General features: G+C 39.0%; 2 protein-coding genes across 3 annotated transcripts; one reads left to right on the top strand and one right to left on the bottom strand.

Moving 5' to 3' along the window:
- Positions 1-4,950: 4,950 nt before the first annotated feature.
- LOC130648190 (uncharacterized) lies at positions 4,951-6,416 on the bottom strand. Its single transcript, XM_057454229.1, has 2 exons — positions 5,891-6,416; positions 4,951-5,846 (listed from the first exon to the last, which is right to left on the bottom strand). Exons 1-2 carry the CDS (start codon positions 6,414-6,416, stop codon positions 4,951-4,953), a joined length of 1,422 nt encoding a protein of 473 aa, XP_057310212.1.
- Positions 6,417-8,150: 1,734 nt separating this feature from the next.
- LOC130647621 (zinc finger protein Xfin-like) lies at positions 8,151-18,207 on the top strand. Of its 2 annotated transcripts, XM_057453553.1 has the most exons (5): positions 8,226-8,357; positions 11,903-11,946; positions 12,043-12,144; positions 13,833-13,866; positions 14,187-18,207. In XM_057453553.1, the coding sequence occupies exons 2-5, from the start codon at positions 11,935-11,937 to the stop codon at positions 16,856-16,858; spliced, it is 2,820 nt and encodes a 939-aa protein (XP_057309536.1). In that variant the 5' UTR covers positions 8,226-8,357; positions 11,903-11,934; the 3' UTR covers positions 16,859-18,207. The 2 variants fall into 2 exon arrangements, with proteins under 2 accessions (XP_057309535.1, XP_057309536.1); XM_057453552.1 differs by lacking the exon at positions 11,903-11,946 and having other exon boundaries at positions 8,151-8,357.
- Positions 18,208-19,529: the final 1,322 nt, after the last annotated feature.

Consider the following 19,529-nt stretch of genomic DNA (forward strand, 5'->3'; position numbering starts at 1 on the left):
ACGAGCAAAATTTTGAATGCTATCAATTGTTTGCATTTCAATCGTCTCACCCTCCTCTTTACCCGAAGCCTCCTCCTCACCCCTATTCAATACAATAACATCAACCTCTAGCGCGAGGTTCTCGGCCTGTGCTTTATTACCCTTGTGTGGTGTAGTATAGTCGGTGAACCCCATGGCTCGCAAACGATTCATCCTCAACCTCTGTTGTATCTCGGCAATACTCCTGAGCTCACCATTCATTTTCGTGAGCTCTATGCCATCGTAAAGAAGTCGGTTTCCGTCGACCTCAAACTCGTTATAGTATCTCGCACTCGGCTCTCCCAGCTTTCCACTAAAAGCTTCGTAAAGGCTATCAACATTTGATCTTAGTAGCTCCTGCCTTTCTGTGAGATGTCATTGTCTCGTCGTGGTACCTCCTGAAGGTGTTGCAGGCGTAGTGCTTGCTCCTGGAATATCCCCAGGTCTAAGGATCTTACTCGTGCTACTGAACTCCACGTCCTCATATTGAATATCTTCCTCTTGTATAAAGCCTTCGTTATCGTATCCTGGATTTTCATCCATTTATTTCAAGTTAAAATTGCCTACTAATAAATGCACGGAACGAAGCTAGATCTTCACAAGGAATTAAAGACTATGCTTGCCATGAAAGGCAAGAAACAGCGTGTCAAGGTCTCACACAACCCTAGCACGATCAATCATAACGAAGACTTGTACGCGGAGGCACCCAATTTGGGTAAAGATGATGTAATTTTCCCAAGCTCTCTCAAACTCCTATTCGACCTGGAGCTTACTGGTATCAACACGAAACGTACCATCGTCAACAACATCGGCAAGGCCTTGGTACAAAACCTTCGCATAAGCTTGAACGGCCACAAAGTGCAAAATATCAGCGATTTCAATGTGTTCGCAGTATATAGGGACTTGTGGTTGCCAAAATTTGAACGTTAGAACAATCTAATTCTAGAAGGCATCAATCCCAACGATGGCAACATCAGAGCCCTGCAAGTCAAAGCCAGCGGCCATGCAGGAAACGATGAAGAAGAGGCGATTGTGGCAGCCTATGGGAACACCTTTTGCATCCCCATCGGCAAATTTTTCGAACTCACTAGAAACCTACCATTCTATCAAGCAGGATTACACGACAAACTGCAGTTCGCAATACAATTCGCACCCTATGACCAAGTGATCAAAGATGATGGTACACCAGCTGCTGGAAGCACGGTAGCTAAGCTGATGGCGCTTATAAAATTACCAACATCTACTTCGAGTTTGATAAAATTACAAATGAGGGCCTCGCGAGTGCTATGATGTCACGCTACAGCCGTCTCGCCCTGCCCTATGAGCGTGTACTCCGTAGCAAGGTTATAACGATGAAGAAAGCTGATACCTCCTACAACTTGCAAATCGACACTCCCGCCATGAGCTTGAAGGGTTTCTTGCTATTCTTTGTATATCCCAGCAAAGTGAAACCTTATGCAGGCGCTAATGAGATCTTCTACAACCCCAAGATCGAGAAAATCGCGATAACGGTAGAAGGTGAGCCGAATGAACTGTATTCGCACGCGATGCTACCGAAGGACCATCTAGAGCAAGTCGTTGAACTCTTTGGGAGCCACGACTCGGAGGTAACCATCGATCAGTTCATGACTAAGCGCTATGCGCTGTTCATCGACTTCCGTGCGACACCCGATCACAGCTTGCACGGTTCTGGAAGGCCTCTACAGCGGTTGTCAGACGGTATAAATCATGACCAAGAAAGCTGTCGAAACTGGGGATTTCAAGTGCTAAGTGTTCTTGCTCTAAGATGCGCAACTTTACATCAAAGATGGGAGGTGGCATTCTACGGAGTACTAGAAATAAACATGGCTACCTTAGCAGTAATGGCAGGAGGAGCGTTGATTAACGCCCTGGCATTCTCGGGGAGTAACTTCCTATTCTCCAAGCTCTCGGGGCTTGGCGAAGCAGAACGTAAGAGGCATGACAAAGCTATTGAACAATTACAAGAAGCTCAATCACAGTGGGTGCGGGATCGTCAAGCAAAAATCGATTGGTACAACAAGCAGCGAGAGCTTAAGCGCCAAGCTGGCGAAAGAGTTGGATGAGGGTATGCGATAGTATTATATCGCGACGATCGAAAAAGCCCCAAAGCTCTCGGACTATTATGTACCTTCGAAGCAACAAAAAGACGGCAAGCTCACGTTCATTGTGGGCTCGCTAGCACTTTTAGGTTTTGCAGCGTACAAGTATATGTAAAGAACGTTTTTCGATATGTAAAATAAACATGTCGAAAGCAAAACATATCCTCACAGAAGAAGAAGCTGAAAAGCTTATCAATATTTATTATACCCCGGAACATCTTTGGACTGGACGCAAGGCGATCAAACTACTCTCCGAGCAGAGTAGTCTCTCTAGGAAGCGTGTTACTCACTGGTTGACTCGTCAACTTGCTTGGCTCCGACATATCCGAGGCCCCGAGCGCATCAATTACCCACATTTCACCAACACAAAGCCTAACGAAATGCACCACTTCGACTTGCTGTGCATGCTCCATGACAAGATGTATGGAAATACGTATAAATACATCTTCACAGGCATCAACGTGGCTTCGAGGTACAAGGTAGCAAGGCCTTTGCGTACTCAGAGTACACTTTATCGATCACCTCGTCCGTTGCTTTGTAAATATAGGCTTCTGTACACTTCTTTGGTAGGAGGTGTACCTTACCTTTACGCGCATCTTTTAAAACTTGACGTTTGTCCAGGGGTTTTTCACGTTGCTCAAGGGCTTCTGCTGGTGTGTCGACTACATTGATTATATCAGCGAGATTAGACATATTTATTAATAGCCTTCTATATCTCAGATAACAGAGCACGATCAGAGCGTATGGCAATAGCACGGCGATTAGTAACACAACGTCCATTTGTCTTGTGTACTCGATACAAAACCGCATTCTAACTAGGCTATATATCGATGGCCCTTCTTTTGATTATCTGCAACCCACATAGGCTACATGTTGGTGTAATGATATAATCCTCGCGAGTTGCACTTCTTTGCTGGGGTATTCTCCGTTCTCCCTATACTTGAGTGGTACCTTGTGATCAAATTGTCACTGCCCCTGGTTGTTCCAGCTCATCTCGTCTCTGAATTGAGCCTGGATATGTCCAATAAATGTGCAAGTTTCGCACCCCAGGTACTCAGTAGAGGCTATCTCCGTGTCATACCTTAGAGCGTAACAAATCCTGGATTTAATAAGCTGATACTGATAAGCAGGGAAATCGCATATGGGACATTCCCGCCTTCGTTTTTTATGCGGGCTTTTTATACGTTCCTTTCTCACCTTCTGACTATCTAAGCATTTGATACACTGTTTTGTCAATTGACCGTTGCGTTTGTCGATTTTAAAACTGTCTAAAGATAATGGTTGTTTAAATCTCGTACATTTTTTTACCATCTTCCATCTTGTGGATTTTGTAAAGTAGTACTTTACAATAATCTGGACAGTTTTTGGAAGTCTCAAAGGGGTTGGTGAACGAACCCTCTTGCTAACGTGTTAACCCCATCTTCCGCGATGATCCGCTTGTCATCGTCTCTGTTTAGTGCTATTTTGCTTTTGCTGACCGTATAGATCTCGTGCTTCTTATGCTCAAATAGGACCTGCTCTCTATACATTGTTTTGCCACCGAACAAGTACTCCTTATAGTCTTCGAAGCTTATACCCTCTGACACCACGCACCTCTTAGTGCCTTTGCACTGCTTGCCTTTTACTCTCATCCACCTTGTGATACGCGTACTTCTTCAACCTAAGCGCGATAAACTCTGTCATGATCTTACCGTTAAGCTCGTCCTTCATAAGGCCTATGACTTTCTTGTTCTTGCCTAGAGGTAGCGGCCGTTGCTCAACATACCCGCTGGTATCAAACCTTGCCTCTACATCTCCCGCGACATCCTTATAGACGTCTTGGGTCTCGAGCTCATACACGAGGGATTCAGTGTCCGTATAGCACAGCTGGGCTCTCTTTCCGTACTTCAGCTTCATATAGTCGTGATAGAACTCATATATTACGAGCTTGCTCATAATATCCATTATGGCTTGCTCAAGATACACGGGCTTGTTCATGGTGATCTTGAGTTTCCCCATCTCCACGTCGATCAAGTTCTCGCTGAACCGTACACTATCTTTGAAGTTGGGTTTTTGGACGAATTTCCTGTACTGCTGCTCATCGGTAATCAGCTTTATGTCTCGGTGATTCCGTAAATTCACCATGGTTTTACCGAACACACTGTTGTTCATCAACTTGAAAAAGTCCTGCTTGGATTTAGTCTTCGCTTTGGTACGGAGCTGGGTATTCTTGTCTATATACGGCTTCAACCACGCCTCTTGTTCAAACTTGATCGAGCGGTATTCTTTCGTCAAGACCAAGCTATGCTTCAGCGCCTGGTTCAAGGTTCTGATATGCACCACATACCTTTGCTTGTTATATAAGTTAGATACTAACTTCCGCACCTTCCTAATCGTCATAGTCTCTGACAGGAAGGAGAAATCGTTATGGGTCTTGTGCAAAGCCTGCGGATACTCAACGTCAACTTCAAGGATGTACCACCTGTTGTCTTTCTCCACCAATTTCTCGATGAGCTCGGGTGTGAACTTCTCAAGGTCCTTAATCCATCTAAAGCCCTTTGTTGGAAGGTTCTGAACCATCGCCCACCAATATAAATTGTTGGCGTCTAGGTACTGTAGAAAAGTGCTGGCTTCGTCGGACTTGTAGTCCAACATATATGAGTTGTTGGCTTCGGCATACCTTTATACGGCTTGTGTGATCCCCCCTGGTAGGCCCTTTTCAAACATCAAGAGCATGTCGATGTCTGTGAGGAGCTCTTGGTAAGTATTGCGGAAAGTTTCAAACACATCGGCTAGCAGCACGACATCAGTGTTCAAGTACACGTCGTGATAATCACCAAGAGTCACACATCCAATTGCATACCTTTTGTGCATGCTCATAATCCTCATCGCTAATGCCCTTCATATTCAACTTACTGTAGAATGCTTTTTTTGGGGCTACGATCCGCTCTTTGAATCTCCCCCAGCTATCAACGTACTCATATGGGTACACACCCTTCCGCCGCATGAGTTTGAATAGCTCATCATTGTCTTCAACGCTGCGTCTTAGATGTTTGCATTGCTTATCTGTTAAACTACATGCTAAGGCATCCAGGCTATATCCCATGAAGCGGTAGCTGTCGATAAACCGGAGTTCCACCATTTTCTCCACAGGCTTTCCATTCCTATCAGTCAGACCTGCCAGCGTGACCGGGATTGATACACTGAAAGAGATGTGCTTCTCCTTGTTCCCAGCAATAACACTGACATTATCTTTGTTTAATTTACGCCCGAATTCTCTGATGAACAAGTGCGCGTCATACCCGCTTAAATTGTGAAAGGCTACCGGCACAAAGCTCGGGATCCAGTACCTCAAGTTGCAAAGATCGTGTGCAGCACTTCGATACAATTCCATATAGTGGCAGTGGTCTCTGACTTTACGGTTCTCGGGGTTACCAAATGGTTTCAGGCATATGTGACAGCTTTCTGCCGCTTCGTGCCCTCTCTTCAACACATCCGTCAGCTCTGTCATGGGCTGCTGTGGATAGAGCGAGTACAATCTTCTTATCTCCTTCTCCAATATGTCCACAAGCTTCTCCACGCAGTTCTTTCCGCTGTAAAGCCTCAGTGGATCAGGTACATCCCCATATGCAAACGTACTATATAAGCACCAGGCACATGGTACGTGATGTGCAAGCTTCTCCGTGTATGGATCCCCACCCTTCTTGGCCTTCGGTTGCTCTGGTTGATCTACAGGGACTAAGAGGCTTTCAAAGTCCGCATAGAGCCCTGACCATCCTGGTATTGCAACCATTTTTCATTCTCGGTAGGCATCTTCATGTTCACCTCCCCATGACTCGTGCAATAGTCGTAGTGACTTTCTCTTGCGCTTTCTGATTTCACCGCTGTGTAGTACTTGCTCTCACCATCGGTAATCATCAGCAAGTTAGCCTGCTTATCACGCTTGATATTATACTCAGACCTGTGTCCGATATAGATAGTCTTATCCGAGACGAAGAGCATGTTAACCGCACACTCAGGGTTCTGCTCTTCAAACTTACCGATCTTGTTGAGGGCTACTGTAAACTCGAATCCCTCCCAGTTATATTGATCTACAAAGGGTCGCAGATTGCTTATACGTTGCGGATTATTTGCAATCTCCCCGTGATGCATTGCCGCTATCAAAGCCCACTTGAAACACTCCTCATCCTCATTCCTAGGGTTAATCACAGCCTTTTCCCGTAAAATCCAGGCAGGTAAGTCTATGTACGAAGACCCGCGCGTCAGCTGGAGCTTGTGAAAATCGATGCCCAGGTGCATATTGTGGTCAATGGTAAAACCGGACTTTGGTAACGCGGGGTGCTCCACTTGTGTCTTGAGGTGTGCGAAAATAGCCTGTAGCAGTTCTTCAATGTCGCTACCTTGAAACACTTTTACCATTTTGCTGTTGAATGCCTTTTCAACTCGTGGGTAGCTCTGGCATCATCCCCGCCGTCTAACGCTAGCACCACCTCTTCTTGTTTCTTCCACATTACCCATAGATATAGCTGAATTTTAGCGGCATTTAACGTACCTACCTGCTCTTCAATAAGCTTCTCTACCTGTACTCTCACAAGATCGATGTAACTGTCAGTATTCGTCTTGCCACGCCCTTCCAATCGAAAGCTCTTGTAAGCTCCATTCATTGCCTTGTTGTGTTCCACAGACTCAGTGCTTTCGGTAGACTACTCAGTGCTATGCCCTTCTCGTGCATCCTCCTGAACGTCACCATAAAGCGTTCCCGAAATTTGCTCCCTTGGCCTGTTGTAATAGTATGCAGCGGTATCCCTCACGCTCTGTAATCGATCAGCAAGAGCTTCGCGAGTTGCTGATACTGGAGCTGATACGGTGTTATAAATTTTGCTGATTGCATTTTTCAACCAACTCATCCTGTTTATTATACATTTTTTAAATTCAATAGGCGTTCTGGCATGCTCGTGTTTGAGTATGGGACTCTCCCCTACTCAATTGTGAATGCTCGAGATTTTTGTTGATGTCAGCATTATTCCTGTTAGTTGCTATTGCGCATACTCGAGAATGTTGGTATTTCCGGGATTGTGGGATTATGGGATTCGGGGTGATTTCGGGGAATTCCCTTGATACTTATTTGAGGGATGATATCGTGACGTCACGAAAATTTCTGGCACATTTTCGGAAAATGCGTGATGCGTTCAAGCACATTTTCGCGTTTTTAGGCAAAAGTGTGCTTGAACGCACCATTTATATCTCTCTGAAAGCATCTTGGGATGCAGTTAGAATTAGGTACAACGTACCATTAGAAAGAATTTCGACAACATGTATATGCGGCAGCCATTTGGATCTCCAGCATGCACTCTTGCGTGCAAAAGGTGGAATAATCATCTCAAGAGATCATGAGTTAGGAAATCTTACTACTGAAATACTTGGAGAGATATGTATGCACGTTGTTATTAAACCAACGCTCAGATAATTTATAGGTGAAGAATTCTCACGCGTTTCAACTAACATATCCAATAAAGCAAGAGTTGATATGTCAACAAGAGAATTCTGGACCAGAGAGGACAAACGGTTTTTTGTGACGTTAGGGTTTTTAACCTAATCTCCAAATGTAATTTAAATCAGGGTTGAACATGGGTTCGTCACACCCCTCTTGTTTTTACGTGATTTGGTGAAATAAGTCTAGAATATAATCGTTTCTTTTTCCAAGCGACCGAACATCTAGCTGCAAAAAGAAAGGTGACCAAAAACATCTCCTCCAGTTTATGGATTAAGACGAAATTAAATTTTTCTTTACTAAGGAGCTGCTGCCTACTCTGTCTTCGAAGCACCACAAGAGCAGCGACGAATGTCATAATGAGTGACATTGATCTCCAGAGTGTTTTGTCAGCGTGTAAACATCAATTAATTAATCAGTTCTCTCTCTAAAATATATAATATGTTGTTATTTTGAGTGATCAGGGTCTCTGAATATACAACCTTTGTAAAAAACGGCGGCCTTTCGCCCAGCAAGAAGCGGACCGAATATGTTATTGCGTTATTGCCATTAGGCGCCGGGACGTTAAATATACTTTGGCCCCCCAATTAACCACAACCAGAGGAAACCGTGTTAAAAGTGTTTTGTAGGATGAAAAGAAGGTGAAGGGTGAATGTGCGGAAGGAACAACTGGCTTTCACTGTTCACTCATTTTCAGGATGAAAATAAAATTGAAAGTGAAACAAGTAGTGGATTCTGCCTGCAGCAAGGTATTTCAAGCCTGGGCATTTTTGAATAAATAAATTTCTTATCTAAGCTTCAACTGCTAGCTAGATAACCTGGCTAGCTAGCTAAATTTATTTTAGTTTGAGCTTTCATTTTAGGTAACTAGCTAGCTAGATGACTATAGCTAGCTAGCTACTACACGGCATTCATTTTTCTTTTCTTTTCTCTGTTTCTAATTTTGTATTATGTGGTTTTATAGTTGGCTAGCTAGCTAGTTAGCCAAGATTCTATGTATTATACAGATTAAACTTTTAATATGTAATAACCCAGCACAACATTTGCTAGGATGGGGAGATAATTAGTGTAAGCATAGCTAGGTTTCGTATACTCAAATCAGTTTTATCCATTGCTGTCTAGTTGATTTTAAATTTTTCTGTAGCTCAAATGGGACCTTTAACATATATTCCAACCCTCCAGTTTTGAGCAAAGTCTTCCGATTTTAAACATACCTTTTCGTACTCCCGTTCGAAAGATCAGGAATCTTTCAAACAGGAGTACGGGAAGGTATGTTCATTCAGCCAGACCGAGAAACTCTCTCACAATTCCGTTACGATTTTGTCTTTGTTGGCGTGGGTAAGTGGTGTATATACATGATAAAGTTGTATAAAAACATACATTTACGTTAGGTAAGTTAACCCAGCGAAAATTTAAATTCTTAAAATAATCTACAATCATATTCATTCTTTTTTAACACAATGATGTCTGGTGAAAAACAGCTCTAAACCTTGTACTGCCGTAGGTTTTACTGAAATTGCGTTGAAATGGTGGTCAGTTATCTTACCTTGAAGATTCTCGAAAATGCTTTTCCAAGCATCTAGAGGCTCAAAATCTTGAATTTTCCCCCTAAGCACCAAACATGGCAGCGCCTCCTAAAAATCTAAATTAAGTTCACTCAATCTCCGAATTTAGAGGATTCCAGGGTTGGAAGGTATGCTTTAAAGACCCCTTTCTAAAATTCACCCTTTTGATCCTCTCTCCCTCTCCTGGAAGCAATTGGAAAATTTTACTTAAGATAAATCATTCATCAGTCATTTTAATTATATTTGCCCAACAGACTGCTTATTCTGTCCAAAGTATTCTAGCCTTTCACTTAACATAGGACATGATTTAGCATAATTTACAGATGCGCATGACCTGGTTTTTATCAATACACTTTTTAAAAAACCTCTGGTTATGTTATATATATATATATATATATATATATATACCGGGCACTTGGAAAGAATGGAGGAGGATAATTGGGTAAGAAAGTGTAGAGACTTGATAGTTCCTGGGGCAAAGCCCAGAGGCAGACCGAGAAAGACTTGGCAGGAGGTTATAAGGACAGACTTGATAGAGAGGAAGTTGAGTTTCGATCTAACACAGTCTAGATCAGATTGGAAGAGGGTCGTTAATATACCCCGTCCAACCCATGCTAGCATGGAAAACGGACGTTAAGCCGAGAATGATGATGATGATGATGATATACCGGGCTATTTTTGTCCTTTTATGAAAAAGCTCATATACAGCTAAGAGTCTGTAAAATTCTGCAAATTAGAAATTGTCCTTGAATGTCAATCCCAAGTTTAATTGCCATATTTAAAAAGTAAATTCTCCGGCAAGGTCGAGGGCTTATTTTATTTGTGTATGCGTGTACTTATTCTCATGGAGTTTCCAAAAAATTGTGTTGCATGCTCCTTTGAGCAACGCGCTTTGGATTAATAACTGCACAAATCTGGGGTGGCTCTGTAATTAATATTTAAATCTTTCCACGTGTGTTTTTGGATATGTCTCAGACAAGCAGACTCCCTCTGCTTAAATAGAGAAGAAGAGGTATTCAAGTTAAGCGCGACTTTGCCAGTAACAAAGTCAAAATCTAACTGTACACAACCTGTGACTAGACTGCATCATTGTACCAAGTTAAACTATGCTAGTCGATAGGCCCATGAAAAAAACCCTTAAGCAAAAGGATGATGAAAAAGTTAGGTTATAGAAGTTTTGATGACATATATATTGCATATTCAAAAACAATTTTTTAGAAAAAAATTCCACAGTTACTTCCATCGTTATAGAGCTAAAAACTCAAGCACTTGGTCAAAATAATGTATATGATCATGTGCTTTTGACGAACTTGTAAGTGAAAAAATTTGCTGACGTCAGCAATTACGTTCCAATGTACCAATAATTTTTTTTAGAAATTTAAATCAAGGTTACTTTCATTGTACGGAGCTCAAAATACTGATCAAGAAAATGTATAGGATCAGTTCTGTGACAAACAATTGAAGAGATAAAGGATTAAAGGCTTGTTGATCATCTGTTCTGAAACGGTTGCATTGACCCAGCTTTGAGAAATTGGCCTAAATAGGTCTCAGGTGGTCCCTAGTTACCCATGCAGGAGATGACATACCTGTTTCCAAGTTATTAAACCCTTAATGTAAAAATACAATGCAATGGCTTCACTAATGATAATTTAGTTATTGACATCAGTTATCAGCAGCAACAAATAGATAATGGAACAAAAAATATTCTGGTTGCAAAACTCACAGACAAATAGACAAACAGAAGTTTCGTATTATTATATAGATATATTTTTCTGACAGCCTGAAGATCTAAGAGTTCATTTACTACATTTACTACTTAATTTGGGTAATGAAAGCTATTTGATGGTGTTTATTATTTGTAGCTATAAAATAATACCTTGTCGAACTACAAATAAAATAATAATTAAATTAAAATCAACAGAAATATACATGGTACATGTTTTTCACGGTTATAAATATTTTATTTGGTTCTGGTAGGGAATTTTTTTAAGTATATGTGCTAAGCATATTACCTAGCCTTGTTATTCATGATTGATGTGTAACATTTTTTTCTATTTCCTTATACACAATAATTTATTTAACACCACTGTCCGAACTTGGCCTTGTGTAATTATGCCTTTCGTTTTTTTGTCATATTTTCCTAAAGGTAAAAAAAGTACATTTTTATCTTAGCAAACCTTGGGTCAGTTTGTTTTAAATTGGTTTTTGTGCTTGATGTGCCCTTCCTGCTCTTTTTACCTAGAGGGGGTATATTAAAATTAAAATGGGTGCAACTGAGGAGATTGGCTTTACATTAGAAAGGAGATCCTTTGGCTATAGGCTATTGTGGAAATACCAATTTCCCTTTAAGTAGATGTAATGTTATTGATTGTACCGTGTTTCTCTGGTGCATAAAAGTTATTAATTAGTTTATAAAAGTTGTATCTAAATTTAGATAATCTAGAGATTATTTTTGACTAACTTAAATTTGACATTCTTATTAAGTATGAATTTTAGTGAAATCTCAATAAAAAAGCGGGTTTGCTTAAAAAGAGGATGCAATTGCCTAAAGAGAGGGAAACAAGGTGAATCCTAAAATGAGGAAAAGGAAAAAGAAACTGGTTTGATTTTATTAAATTGGATTATAATGTTTTTAATTAACATTGATAAGAGTTGGCTTTTTGTTTTGTTTATTTACAGACAGATAGTTTTTTTTATGAAACATTTAAAGCTTTCTAGTCTTATTTTAGTTCTTAGTAATATCAGCAGTTAGAGGATTAGAATGAGCCTGATTGTGAGTACGTTCGTTTTTACTTATGTCATTTTCAAGTCGTCTCCACATTGATATTGATGTTGATATGTACAGCAGTGTTTTATTTCTCTCTTTTAGGATGATATTTGTTTCTACAAAATTGAATGGCTTCCAACTTGGGTTCCAAGCACTGAGTTAAAAGATGTTCAACATCTGGTGGATAGTTTTTGGGCCAAAAAGGTAGGGTGATCATAAATAGATAATTAATAGATTCATATCAGGGTGTCGAATCTCTCAGGAATTTTTGTAGAGTCCAAAAATGTGAAGAATTTCTAAATATTGTCAAGTTGTCAGTAAAAAATGAGGAATATTTTTTTTTATATGTGAGGGAAATGTCAGGGAGTTGAATGGTCAATGAGAACTCTTTGCTGCATATTTGCAAGGATTGAATTTCAGAATTGTTCTTAAAATTTTTATTAATATTTGCAATGTAATCTATACATTTACATATATTAGGGGCATAACTTATGGCTTAAGCAGGGAAATGTCAGCAATTTTAGTCAAAAAAATATATTTAAAAATTCAACAAAGGTGTTGATGTGAAACTGACACCATGAAGTTCTATTATCCGTGTTTTTTCGTTTTTATCATGTCTGGTGATCTATATCTGCCAAAAAAGGCTTGTTTAAAAAAAACAAAAAAATTGTTAGGATCAATTGTCATTCAAAACATATCTTTTATTTATTATCTATCATCTATTATTTATTATAGACTTTTATTGTTTCTCATATTTCTCCGAAAAATAAAGCAGACGTTTTAAACATGAGACCCCCCAGGTTATCATAAAAACTAAACAAAATATAAGGCTTCCTAGTTAAAAAAAACCAATTTAATATTCCTAATCTGAGTATATAATTCTTCAGACCTCTAGTCATACCACCTACAGAAAATAATGAATAGTGAATTAATCCTTCCGTTTTGTAATCCACAGTGGTAATGCTGGGATGGCTATATGTTTTTTATAACAACCTAGTTAATGTTAAGGTTGAGATCATGCCATAATTTAGTCAGATTTTAAGGACTTATTTAGCCTGAATTTTTCTAAACCTAGAACAGAGTGACCACTCCTCCTTAAATTCCTTAAATAACCTTAGAAAAAGAAAATCTTCTTAAAAGTACTTAAATATACTTAAAAAAATTGAAATTTTAGCTATCCTCCTTAATTTCTCCTTATTTCTTAATTTTTCTGATCGTAACATTTTTGGAAAAGTGTTTATGGGTTGTTCATCACCAGTGAAATTAGACATTCCTCTGTTACCTGAAATCCTATATTTTCTATCTTTCAGGGCTTAATTTATATGTATATTTGTATAGTATGTATAACTTTCTTATCATAGAACATAATATGTAACATTAAAGATGGAGAACTTAAATTGGTTTTTTCCTTAATTATCCTTATTTTTTTGCAGCAAAATATCCTTTAAAAATGTTAATTTGTCTCCTTAATTCTCCTTAATATCCTTACTTTTGTTCTCATTTTATTAGTGTACACCCTGTAGAAACGACTCTAGAATACTACTATATAGTTATATACTATAAAGAATACTATACTATATGAAATACTACTATATATACTCTAGAATTACTCAATTATATATTTTTAAAAAGTTTTTTCTCTTTGCTAATTTTTTACAATAAGGTCATTTTAACCCCGAAATTATATAAATATATAAAAACATGTATCTTTGTGGTAGAAAAGCATATTTTTTTTCATTTATCTAAGAATATACTTCGATATATATTTAGTATTAAATAATATAACTTAAAATAATATAAAATTATAAAAAAGTGTATTTTAAAGTTAGGATGCTTGTTATTTTTAAAGCTTTAGTTGGCAGCTACCATTCAGTGTTTACTTTTTCTTTCAGAATGAAGAAAAAGAGAGTAGCAAGTCTGATGAAGGTAAAATTTAGGACCAGTTATATTTATACGCAAAAAATAACTTGGTTAAGTGTGCCTACTGCCCAGGGATCAGCAAAACATTCAACCCTCAATCTTTGGACTCGCGAATATTGACGGAGGATAGAGGGGATTAGCAATTTAAAAATAAAGTTGACGTCATTTGTGAACATTCTCTGAGTCGTTCGTTGTTTAAATGTTGTCCGTTTTCTAATGAAATCAACATGCATCAAGAGTTTGGGCTAACCTTAAGAAGTTTGTAAGTAAAAAGCATGTCATTTGTGTTTTTTAAGCATGACTTATAAAGTTTCCACCGATTTTAGATAAAATGTTTGCTGCATGTTTTTTCTGCGAGCAAGAAGTATCCGCTGACAACCTCTGCCATCATGAAAAAGAACATGTGGGGAAGAGCACTTTTGATGATATTGCAGAATCACTAACAACTACAAGTGGGTGTCTGGCAGAAGGGATTCTGATGTTTTCTAGTAAGAACAACAAGAATGATTTATCGACCGATAAAATACAGACCCATTGCAGTCCTTGTGATAAAAACACTTGTCCCAATGTAAGTGTGGACGATGTACCCAATTCTCCTTTTTCAATTCCGAGTAGTAGTGACGAGTTACCCGATTTTCTGTGCCCGAAATGCAACAAATGTTTTAGAAGCTTCAACGAGTTTCGTCAACACTATCAGTGGCATCGAACAGCCGCAACAGATGCAAGATTCTTCGAGTGTGGAACTTGTCAACGCAAGTTTGTGTCAAAGGATCTTTTTGACAAACACAATCAACTGCACGTCGCTTCCAACCGACGGCAAAAGTCGTACGGCAAGAAAATAACTTCAACTAAGAAGCGACGGCCCTTGCTTTCAAAAGGTCCAGGCCCGGTTCCACCGCCTAGTATAGCCGTGTCGGAAGTTATTGATACTTTACGTAATAATGAGTCAGATATTGAAAGTCTTCTCCCAGTGAAAAAGCGAGGACGAAAAAAGAAGGAACAATCGGGGGAGAAGAAGAAGAGGGGGCGTCCGGATGACGATTTTACGCCGGATGTTTTGCGGTCGGCGCGACAATATATAAAGTCTGTTAGTAAACGTCGAAAAGAAATCAAAATGATGCGTTTGTCAGCCGAAACCAATAAAACGTCGACGGTCGGCATACTTGACGGCATTGGTGTCGACGTTGCACTAAAGAAATCTGAAGACGCCTTACCAATTATGTCGTGTATAAACGGACGGCAAGCGTACGCGTGTAAAGTTTGTGGAAAAGTTTTCTTTAACAAGTTTCATCACCGTGAACACTATAACGTTCACAGTGGCGAAATGCCCTACGAATGCGAGTTTTGTGGAAAGCGATTCGCGCAACGCTCCGGTTGGAATCGTCATATCAAATTACATCATAAATATGAAGTATTTTCAGGACCCATACCCCGAAAATTTGAGATGACCGCTGCTAAACCTGCTGATTTACCTGGCTCGAATACTTTAGAATCTGCTATTAATAACATAGTGTTTCACAGAAACGAAACAACTCCTGTGCCGACAACGTCATCACATTTCCTTCAACAAACTGACACGTCCACCCCATCCACTGCATTGAGCATTACAACCTATGTGCAAGGCGCTGTTAGGACGTCGAATGTACCAACACATACTACAACGGCGATCTATAATGCTGATGCACTTAGTGATGAGGGTAAACAAAAGCAGTTGATATTTCAGTGCAAAAAAGTACGCACGCCGAGTAAAGGACTTATTTTCATGATCAGGTACGCATACAGCATGAAACAAAATTATTATAACTCTGATTTTGTGTATGTTTTGGATTCCTCAGGTCACGTGTCGTCACGCATTAACGCCAGTGAATATCCTGTGGGAGAGTGGTTAGACTTTCCTTTAGACGAAACGGCCAACGACGTTTTATTGGAACGGATACGAGATTTTGATGCGTTTAACAACTGCCGTAAAAGACTGAAGGGAACATTTTGTGCAGATTCACAGGAAGTTCAAGAATCTTCAACTCATCTCCAATCTCCTTCCAAAGCCTCTGATGTGGCTAATCTTCCATTTACGTCATCTCTAACAGAACCAACCACAGCGACAGTTCAACCCGTTATTGCATCCAAACAAAAAGAAACGCCCGCGGTGGAGGCTCAGCCAGTTATGGCGTTTCAAACAGAAACCCCTGTGGTGGTGATGGCCCAACCAGTCATTGTTCAGGATTTGCAAAATGGAAACCCTACCATACACAAAGTAACCCACGGTAGATCGTTTCGCTCTGGACGCGACAAAAGGTTCCAGTGTACAGTATGCGGTCGAAAATTCTTGGCGCAAGCGCATTTGAACGATCATATGTTGATACATACAGGCGAATTACCATTCAAGTGTATGTTTTGCGCGCGACCGTTTCGACATAAATCTGCTCTGAACTGTCATCACAAAAGACATGTGGAGAAGGGAATTTATAATCGACCAATCAGTGGCGCGAAACGCGCTTCGAAAAAAGCTTCCTGGCTAACAGAGCACACTGAAGAGACGCAAAGTGAGAAAGTAGGATTGTCTAATAAATTAACAGCGAAACCAAAACGAAAAGGTCGGAAGCCGAAGCAATTACGAAAAACAAGCGAAAATGCATTTTCTATAAACGACAGTTATCCTGTTCGTATAAAAGCAGAGGAAGGGATTGATATCAGTGAAAACGCAACCACGCCCGACCTGTCACAGGGAGCGGATTCGTACGGTTTCGAATGTAATTTTTGCAGTCTGAGATTTCCAATGAGAACTGCCTATTTGAAGCATGTCAATGCTGTACACAAAGCATCAAGACTTTCAGCAACTTCACTGCTCTTGAATGGAGAGAATGATTCTTTTTCTCAGAGGGTAATCGACAATAGCTTAGCCGATCTGGATGTAAGGATGGACGACTTAGGTAATAATGGAATGGATTACTTGTTTCCTGATATTAAAATAAAAGAAGAAGTTATAGAAGATTTTTAGATAAAAAAAACTTTTCTTGTGGTGTACACGTTTTAGTGTTTGCATCTACACCTCTATATTTCTCTGGAACGGCCTTGACCGTTGCTTATTTTGTGCTTGTTGACTATTTGCACCTGAAAAGATATAACTTAAGTGTATTGCTTGCTTTTCCACAAGGCGAATTGTAAATAGCGTGCGTTTTTGATTTCCACGAGTGAGAAAAACATGTGCGAAATTGAGACAGTTATCTTGAATTCTTTCCAGTATGAGTTTTTTTTAAAAATTAAAAACTAATAACTGCGTTCTGATAGGTTAAAAGTTTACGGCGAAATTAATAGGCACTAAACATTAGGATTTGTTTCGGCTTTTTAGCGGGGCGAATCTTTCGAAGCAAAGTCAAAAAAAAACAATACTGCGCATGCTCTGATAAACTTCGCCGTCCGATTCGCTTCGTGGAAATCCGTCTTCAGTCTAGTGCGAACATGCAAAACTTAAATAACTTCTAGACCTTTTTGGTTTCTGTTTTTCTTTTTTTAGCCTCTTTTTATTAACTTAATCCAGGCTGGAAGTTGCTTACAAGTTGCTTCGCTTTTTTTTGAAGGATTTCAGCCTCGTGTTGCATATGAAATGTTGCTTATAAAAAAGCGTATAGTGTAAGATATATATTTTAAATTTTTAATGCTTCCAAAAATTCTTACTGTGTGTATATTCGTAATTAGCAAAGTGGATTTCTATTTTCACAAGTGACTACGAATACTGCAAAACTACTTCAGTTGTAGCATTTAGGAATTCCCTTCTTCAAAAAAGTCTTGAGTCTTATTGTTTGTTTAAGTTGTACTCTGAAGGTTAGGCGTGGTTGTTCTCCACCGGCAATCCATACCAATGCGTCCCCCTTGCATATACACTCTCTTCCATGGTTGATTTTTTAAATTAAGCAAGGGCTATGCCCACAGTAACCCACACGAAGAAGTGCGTTTGTGGAATTATAAATTTTTGAAGTGTTTTTATGCGATTATTCTCAAGCGAAGAGTTAGCGAGACAAGTTTTGTGTTGCCTCAATTAATCGTGAGTTGTTTTGCTATTCAAGGGGTTAGATGTTTTTAGAATAATACAATTTGTTTCGAATAAAGTATGTAAATACAATCTGATCTGTGTACAAGTGTGTTAAATTATAAATTTTGTTTTGTAAGATATATTTTGTATAATATATATGACATAATGTTTAGGGTAGTTGGTCCGCAATTCGTAGTAGTTTTAAGTACGTACGTTTCGTAGGATTTATTGTCGCTACGGATTTTATTCGCGCATATTAAATTTTGCGGCATTCGCGCAAAAATCTGATAAATGCGAAATTTAACGCTCCAGGAAAATTTAAATTTTCAGGTAATTTTTTTAAAAAAAATATTTTTACACATACTTGAAGTAGGTTTACTCACTCAAATTCATTACACGCGAAATTTACTCCTTAAGTCGCAAAAAAGGTATATTTCAACAAATACGAATTTCACATTCTTGATAATTATCCAAATACCCTGGTCAGATATATCACTCAAGAAAAGCATAACATTTTTCACAAAATTTTTTATCGAAATAAATTATCGAAATTTCTGTGAACGGTCAGTCAAGCTTACACACTTATTTTTCAAAATTGATTTGTGAGACCTTCCTGAACGGAAAATTCCTCGAACTTTTAATTTTAGATGGGTCCGTCTTGGGTGAACCGACTGACAGGAAGAAGAAAGACCACAAACCCACAAACCCCAAAATTTGCGAAATTTATTAATTCAGTTAATTCTGCCTACATTCACTTTTAAAAAGTTTGGTAGAAACACCTTTATTTACTAGTTAGTTAAACAAGTGTTTTGAACACTTGTCTTATCTTTTTAAAAAATAAAAAATATAAAAAAAGTAAAAATAGTTACCAAGATGAGATTCGAACACACGACGACTCCCGTGTCGGTGCTCAGGGAGGCAAAAATTTCCATTCTTGTAGGACACATTTGCGTTTTAATACAAGCTCACGAGCTTGTAAAAATGAACGAGAAGTAAAAAATACGAAATATACAACCTTGTTTCCATGGCTCTATGTTTTACATTAGGCGAAAGAGCGTTGGGTTATTGGGTCGATTAAAAGTTGTTAAAAATTTGAGCAACAGGGAGGCTGTGTATTAGTGTTGCTTGTTGAAGAAAACACTTTCGCCCACGCTAACTTGAACAAAATATGTGTAATTCGTAAAAAATTATCAAGTGCTTTCTTAATATTTTACTTCTTTCCCGCTAACCACGCAACTAAAAATATGTGGCTACATGGAAGTAAAAGCTTTGAAATTACACTGTCCATTGTGCGAAATCGAAAAATAAAATATTTTCGATAAATTTCCGAGAAGATATATACTGCCTTTGATATGATAAAAAACAGAAAAAGCTCTGGAAACAAGCGCATGGAAATTTTTTTGCGAAAGTTAGTTTCTACATGTTCTGAGCGCAGTCGTAAAAACTTGTGTCATGTGGAGTTATAAATCCCTGACGCGTTTGTAGGTTATTTGTGAAACTCCTCTGGTGTGTAGACTATTCGCAAATTTTTATACCAGTTATTCACGAGTCAAGTTTCTCCAAAAAACAATTCAGGTTTCTTTAACACTTACAAATTTGTTCGTTATCACTAACTGTCTTAAATAATATCAACTCTTTT

This window comes from Hydractinia symbiolongicarpus, chromosome 6 (genome assembly GCF_029227915.1).
Source record: "Hydractinia symbiolongicarpus strain clone_291-10 chromosome 6, HSymV2.1, whole genome shotgun sequence".
Taxonomy (NCBI): Eukaryota; Metazoa; Cnidaria; class Hydrozoa; order Anthoathecata; family Hydractiniidae; genus Hydractinia; species Hydractinia symbiolongicarpus.

Bases quoted from the DNA above. Each gene is read 5' to 3' on its own strand.
- LOC130647621 (XM_057453552.1), top strand. From the start codon at position 8,307: ATGAAAATAAAATTGAAAGTGAAACAAGTAGTGGATTCTGCCTGCAGC. The intron at 8,358-12,042 runs GTATTTCAAGCC...TCTCTCTTTTAG, and splicing joins TGGATTCTGCCTGCAGCAAG to GATGATATTTGTTTCTACAA. The intron at 13,867-14,186 runs GTAAAATTTAGG...CACCGATTTTAG, and splicing joins GAGTAGCAAGTCTGATGAAG to ATAAAATGTTTGCTGCATGT.
- LOC130648190 (XM_057454229.1), bottom strand. From the start codon at position 6,416: ATGCACCTGGGCATCGATTTTCACAAGCTCCAGCTGACGCGCGGGTCT. The intron at 5,847-5,890 runs GTCAGGGCTCTA...TAGTCCCTGTAG, and splicing joins ATGGTTGCAATACCAGGATG to ATCAACCAGAGCAACCGAAG.